At 33.8% G+C, this 7,871-nt stretch overlaps 1 protein-coding gene across 1 annotated transcript in view; it reads right to left on the minus strand.

Moving 5' to 3' along the window:
• LOC129950981 (protein scabrous) overlaps positions 1-3,205 on the minus strand; it is a 54,222-nt gene extending 51,017 nt beyond the window's left edge. Inside the window, exon 1 of the mRNA XM_056062962.1 lies at positions 2,038-3,205. Coding sequence (XP_055918937.1) covers positions 2,038-2,702 — 665 coding nt within the window. The 5' untranslated portion in view covers positions 2,703-3,205. The remainder of the gene's footprint in view (positions 1-2,037) is intronic.
• Between the last annotated feature and the right edge of the window lie 4,666 nt (positions 3,206-7,871).

Genomic DNA, 7,871 nt, shown 5'->3' on the forward strand with positions numbered 1-7,871 from the left:
GAAAGCTCTATGTCACTGACAAAAACAGAGCAAACAAAAGAAAAATATACATTTTATGATTTTCAAAAAAAAAACCACAAAAAATGGCTTATACAAGGATAATACAGAATGATTAACTAATTTACTTGTCAACTATGATGAATGGCATATAAATTAGTGTGATATCATAATAAGGAAGAAGATTCTTATGCATTTGACTTATGTGATGATTATGATGATCATTATGACATTTATGCAAATCAAATACAAAAAATAATAAGGATACATTAAACCAAATCCAAGCGTAAAATTGAAATTGAACCTCCGAAGGACATTGTTGTACATTTAATGGATATATTCATAAAATTCATAAATTGAATTCGTTGCATTATTGGAGTAATGTATAAGCTCAGTCATTTTGACTAATAATTAATGAATGTTTTCATAAAATTAATACACTTATTCATTGAATTAATAAAACAATTTATCAATTTTAAAACATATAAGTTTTATTTCAAAAGAAATTAAGAGGCTTTGGAGGATGCAAAAACTTTTAAATTTCAATGCATTGAGATAAGTTTTTTAATTCACCAACTTAATTTTTAAAACGACCATTTCCATGGATAGATGACACAGCTGTAGAAATTTTCACAAATCAAGTAAAAATAAAAGCTTTTGTAAGAAATAATCCTCAACAAACCTCCAAGGGTAAAAAGTGATTGCATAAATCCCACAGAGTTCTAGCATTTTTAATGAGTTAAACTTTTATAATAGGGTCTCCGGTTTTACTAACTTTTAGGCAGCTGTAATTAATACTAAAGTCGATATTCCTATATACATTCCAACTAACCAAGTTATCCAATTAAAGATGACATAAGTCAATTAAGAAAATAAAAAAAAAACTCAATGTTATCTAAAAATGTCTCCCAATTTTTCCAATAATATTTATGGGGATACATACAGGCCTAGATAGATATCCTTGAGATTGTTTTTTCAAAAACAAAATAGCCATCTTTAGGCAAACACAATTTCATTGCCTCAATTCTCTTAAGACACCAAAAGTTTTTCTAACGATTCTCAAAAACAAAAATAAAACAACGAAAAGGAAATACAAAAATTTTAACAAAGTCCAAACAAATCAAACTTTAAATCGAATGATGACCCAACAACCAAATATCTTCGTCCCTTCCTCCAAAAAAAAAACAACAAATAAATAACGACATTTCTCTTAGAAAAATATCCTCCTTAAAACAAATAAGGAAGAAAGTTTTGTTCTTTTTTGTTTGAAACCTCCTTCAGGGAATTAGCCCAAATAAAGAATGAAAAGTTAAGAAAAAAAAAAAAAAAAACAAAAATGTTCAAATCAAAGTTCGAATAAAATACAACAACCTACCCCCCCACCCATACTCTTGAAAATTGATGATAAAATATAATCGAGTATCCAATGCATATTTGTATTGAGGACCCTTAACAAAATCAAAAAAATAAAAAAAAAGATATAAATTTTCACATCAGTAAACAACGAAAAAGAAAGACAGCAACAAAAAGAAGAATACAAAAAAAAAACAATACAAAACAATTCTGCTTAAGAGCAAATCCCATAAATCACTGAAAGCCCCATCAATTCCCATAGCTGTGGGGCATATTATACAATTACCATAAATAACCTATTTGTAACCCGACGAAATTTTCCAATAAAAAGCAAAATATATATAACAAAAAGAAATACAAAATTGCCTCCAGCTATAACTCCAGCCTCCCAGAGGAATCGTAGTTAAACTGCGCAATATATTCATAACCATCACCAACCAACCCCCTACCCTTCCCCCAGAGCCTCTTATCACTCTCCAGAAACAAAAGATAACAAGGAGTGAGTAAAGAGATAATGAGGAAAGTAATTAAAAAATAATATTTCCGATTCCATTATCCTTTCAATATCATGTCACATTAAATATACGAATACTAAGAGCACACTACCGACCGCTACTAAGGATAGAGATGTAGGGTGTATCTACCTATCTTCGTTTAAGGACTTATTTTTGTATGCTTTTTACCCACCTGAGTTGATCCAATTCAGAGCGAATATTCATATCCATATTCTCGGCATTGTTCGTTATCCTTAGGGATTTGCGTAGATTATTCTCCAATAGTTCATAATCCTCTCTGCGGCGTGTCATGAGGGCGTTCAACTGTTTTGTTAACAAACGCACTTGATCATTCAGAGGCAAAATCATATTATCCTCTTCACTGGCATCGTCCTTAACGGCATCATCAACGCCATCACCATTGCCATTGTTCGAAACACTATCATCAGCATCACTTATATCACTGTTAGTCGAAGCCGCATATGACTGTAATTTAGCGCTTTTATCATTCATCATCATTGATGATGACAACGAATCATCTTCGCCATTGTCCTCTTCGCCACCAACAATAATAACCGTACGTTGATGTTGTTGGCGTTGGGCGCCATTTAAGCCACCCCAACCACCACCATCATCATTATTATCAACATCAACGTGAATACCATTTCCACCGCCACCAACACCAACAACAACTACACCTTTAGCATTGCTACTGTCACGCAGCATGCTATTCGAATCGAAGCTATTATTTTTTCGCCCATTAATAACACTTGAATTAGACCATCCCATCGAGGCTAACAGGATCACGAGTCCTATCAGAACATTTAAATGACGAAAGTTCGACCACGACCACGTCATTCTGCTGCTGACCGCCAACTTAAGCCGCCCGAAACAACAAATACAAATAAAATATACAAAAACTTAAACACAAAAAGGAGTATCGGCAAATAGAAAATAAAATGTATCGATAAAATATGTAACCAAAACGTTACAAAAATGAATCAAATCAAATCAAATATAACAGAACTCGCGTGCTAGGGAATTATGTCACCACCATAGAACACACAATAGAACACGCACCGCCTCGTGCGTCGTCGTCCACAAGCAACCACTCAACAATCGCGCACAGGAACACACACTATAAGTGAAGTCGGTCAGTAGTAGCAACTAGTGTATCCATTCGTCTAAGCATGACTCGTTACTAGAGATAGAGGTGTGTATAGGTACTAACTATTGAAAAAACCGACTTACGAACGCAACGGTTTTATTGTCATATAGAACTCGCAAAACGATTGCGAAGGATTTTTCGGTGTCAATTTTTCGAAAATAAATCGCTTCGTATTTAATTTAATGCAATTCAACTGACGGTTTACTGAGAACTAAAGCCGGTGCGAAAACTGAGGATCCTTTTATACCATCGGATACCACCACACCACCTTTTGTCGATGACGACGCACAGGGGAGTTTTTGTTTTTAGTACGGAGACGTAGCGAGAGTGTGCCAGGCCAGTAGTTGCCACTTTGCCAGTTTTTGTGGTATTTTGCCTGCCAGAGAAGGGTTTCGAGAAATGTTTGCTGATGAGCAACGAAGAGGCAAACGAATTTTGGTCAAAGAGAAATATAAAATTCTTATTGAGTTGCTGTTGGAATAAAGAGTATTTTTTGTAGTATTGCTGAAAGCGAAAAAGTAGTGAAAAGTTGTACTTATGCGCGTTTTAATACTATTTCTGCAATGCATATAATGTAGTACTGCAGAAATAGTAATAAATAGAAGCTGTAATTGAGCTAAGCCATTAAATAACGTTTGTAATACTTTTTCCGGAGTTAGCCTTTTTGGTAGCTGTCATTTGAACTATGTGAACTATGCTCGGTTTGGCTTGCCATTTTATAATAAATAGACATACTTCTAAAAAAACCCTTGCTCATAATCTTGCGTCGCCGTGGGCCTGTGGCATGCTTATGAAGATAGTGCGACTTAACACAGCTGGATCATTTTTTGACCACATTTTTACCCTTAAAATTATAGCAGAAACATTTCTCAATAAGGACAAGAAACTTTATACGTTTTTCGTTGACTTTAAATCTGCATTTGATATGTTCGATAGGTATGCGCTATTACAAACTGTATAGTAACGGAATGTCATGGAAGTTCGGAAGAGTTATTCAGAATCTATATGCAGATACAATTGGTAAGGTATGAAATGGAGAAGAGTTGTCGAGAGGGTTTAAAACACAATCGGGAGTCAGACAAGACTGTACATTGAGTCCGAGTTTGTTCGCCTTGTTTATTGAAGATCTCACAGACCTCTTAACAGGTGGCATAGACTTAGCCGGACAAATAATAAAAGCATTGCTGTTTGCGGACGACATTGTTCTTTTGGCAGCATCAGCTTAATCATTGCAGTTAATGATAAACCGCCGGTATCAATATTGTCAGCTTTTGAGTTTGATGGTGAATCTTAATAAGTCCAAAGTTTTGATTGTTAAAGGAGGAGGAGGCCGCAATTCAGCGAAAGAAAAATGGTTCTATAGTGGAGAGGTCATTGAAGTTGTCACGGAATTCAATTATCTTGGAGTTCACTTAACGAACAATTTGAGCATGGAAATTCATCTAAACGAGAAACTAGTTAAAGCTAAAGGTGCAATTAGTGCAACTTGGAAAAGATGTTTTTCTAACAAAAGTATAGCAAATAGCAGCAAGTTCAAGATATTTGAAGCGGTATCTGAGTCTGTCATGTTTTACGCGGCACAAGCTTGGGGAACGAAACAATTCGATACAGTTGAGAAACTTCTCCGATACTTTATTAAGTGAATATTTGGAGTGCTATTAAATACACCCAACTATGTTATTATGTTGGGATCAGGATTATCACCTATGTTCATACGAACCCTAAAATGCAAGTCGATTTCATCTTGAGAGTTATGAAAATGAGAAATAATAAGCTTCCAAAGATAGTTGCGCATCAAGTAATACGAACCAAAACAATGTGATGTGCTGATTGGATAAATTTGGCAGGAGAATGTGGAATGGAACTTAACCTTTTGTGTAATAACCGGGATAATTTCAAAGCTTCTTTATACCAGCTCATTTCCACAGTGGACATAAAGCAACGAGAAAAATACTTGTATGACGTAACAGAATCTACATACAGGCATCTATACTGTCAACTGATATATAATTTGTTTGGTAATGAAAAATGTGAAGAAATGTACGAAATCACATTCACAAAAATTTACATTTGGCTCAAAATTTTAAACAATTAGAACCTAATAAATTTTAAATTTAAAATCGAATCTTAAAATGAGATTTAGAAAGAGGGTTGACTCTTTGATTAGTTTAAACCATATAAAGTATACTTACCCCGATAAAACACTCATCTAACTTTAAAATCAGTCAAATGTCTCTTCATCTTTTTTTTTAAGTATATGTACTTTTTCCATTTCACGTTTAACATCTCATAAACAAAATGTTGCCTAAATATCAAGATTTTGATATTTGTGAGGATAGAAGCTTTGTATTAAGAGCGCTTAAAGTGTTGTAACCTCGGACTTGTCATTTCAAAGAGTTTGAAGATCTTGAATTTTACTCAAGAAACCGTTTTTATAAGATGACGAATCGATTTTTAATTGAAAACCTAAGTACAGGGTGGGATGTAGTTACTTCCTTATTTTAAAAAATCATAACACAAAAAGTATTTTCAATATTGATTTAATTGTTTTTACTATGTATAGAAATACATTTAAAGTTTTATTTTATTTGGTTTTAAAAACGACATCTTGAAAGTGCCCACCATTCTCATCAATCCACTGAGATAGTCGGAATTTGAAATTATTTTCCACTTTTTGCAGCATGTCTGTACTTATGTCGGCGATAGCAGCACTTTGACGATTAGTGTATACCAAATATTTAGAAGAGAAAAAGAAAAAATGACATGGGGCTAAATCTAGCGATCGTTCTGGCCCCTGAAGATCGTCTCTAAGACACATGAGCCGTTCGGGGAAGTGTTCACGCAAAATATTCATTGACCTTCTTGCCATGTGAGCTGTGGCACCATCCAGTTGAAACTCTACATTCATTTCTTCAAGTTTGGCAAAAAAAACCACAATCATGCTGACATAAAGTTCAGAATTGACCGTAACTGCTCTTTCGTTATCTTGTCACTAAAAAAAACAAGGGGGTCCTGAGACAGGTTCTCGAAGAAGGCTTCACATGCATTTTTTTGCGCAACATAATCGCGTGAATTAAGTTGTTGAACAACTGCCAATTGTTATGGGTGCAAATAAAGTTCCGAAAACGTATGTTTGTGTGCAGATCGCCTAGGGGGTTTTAAAATTGCCGTCCTTACCCTTTCCATGTTTTCTGGCGTCCTGACGGTCGGACGCTCTAGTATTAATAGCCTCTCAGTTGCGAGAGTATCAGATAAGGAAGTAACCACGCCCCACCCTGTATTAGAGAGCCAATTACAAATCACGGTCTTCTAACTTCACCAGAACTGTAAGTCTTTGTGACTTTAAATTTTTTTCCTAGTCTAATTTCGATGAACTGATTGTATATTCTAGTATGATAGATTTAAAGGGCTAGTCTCTTACTAATTGTTAATTTTGTATCCTCTTTTCGGCAGAACTTGATTGCCTTTTTCTTTCAATTTTGATTTGGTGATGTTACTAACTTAATTTTCTTTTGCATCTTGCTGGTGCTCTCCTTTTGTTCGACTAGGATTTCAGGAGCAAGATTTATTTACCGACAAATTATTTAATATTATTTAACTATTCCTTAATCTTCGATTCTATTAGATTTTATTAGCATTCAAAATTGGGCGTATTTCACGGAAGTTTGCTGAAAATTTTAAACAAGACTTTTTAACAACTTCTTAAACCACAGTTGGTTTAATTGCTTAAAAGAGAACTGTTAAAACTTTTGCATAACTAAAAGTATTAAATTTATTGTTATAAAGACGAATGTTGAATGCCATTTTTTAAGAAATAGTACGTAATCCACAGCTCTAAATAAAACTATCAAACAGCTTTTTTCCTTTTATTTTTATTTTTCTGAAAACTAAAGCTTAAAATGTTTCGTCTTTTTCTCGAGCCCAGAGTAAAATATTCGATGAAAATTAGAAAGATAAGAAGTTATTTGTTTGTCTTTGAGGGAAGACAATGAGAGCATTATACTCGATCAATTATCATTTAAAAACAAATTAGTTTAAGAAAAAATAAAATATAAAATGCTTTCCGATAAGAGATTTAATTTTAAATATTCCACTATTAAGCCTGCTGTCACTTTTGAAGCTGTTATCTTTTACCATTTGACAATCAAACTACGTTATTGCAAAAAAAGGAACGATTCACGCTTTAATAACACAGTCAAATAATTAAAATTTACTAGAAACGCGGTAAAGTTATCAAATTGCAAAGTTCCAAGAAAACTTTCCTAACCGTCTAATTATTTCTCCAAGAAGTGATCACAATCTGACACCAAAATCTCCTGATTTTATACATACAGTCAATTTCCTTCGATTCCACGCAAAATAAAATAGTTATAACAAACAGCTGCCCATGGGAGCATAAGTCTTTAAAAATGTTCATATAAAGCTCAGTGCTCCAATGATTGCATAATATCCCATTTTTAAATGAAAATGTTCATTTCACTTAAACAATATTTATAATTAACATTTAAATAAAACCTTTTACTGGAAGACCCTATACTACCTTCAAGATAATTCTAAGCCACATCTTCAAAAAAGAAAACCTTATATTCTAAGTTTGAAAAGAGTTTGAAGTTCGATAAGCATCTATAATAAATAGTAAAGTGGTAACACTTTTAAATGCCACTACTTATGTAGTAGACATTCGTTCTCATTTACTAGCATGCTACCTATAAACCTTTTAAAAGTCCCAAAACAACAATCAAAAAGTTCTTCGGCCTTCCCAATGCGCAGCTGCTGTCCAATTCTCGTCTTTTTCTCCATTTATACGTGCTCATCATACTAAAAAGACCCAAGAAAGAGAGTTGAATTTTTAGAACCTG

This window comes from Eupeodes corollae, chromosome 3 (assembly GCF_945859685.1).
Source record: "Eupeodes corollae chromosome 3, idEupCoro1.1, whole genome shotgun sequence".
NCBI lineage: Eukaryota > Metazoa > Arthropoda > Insecta > Diptera > Syrphidae > Eupeodes > Eupeodes corollae.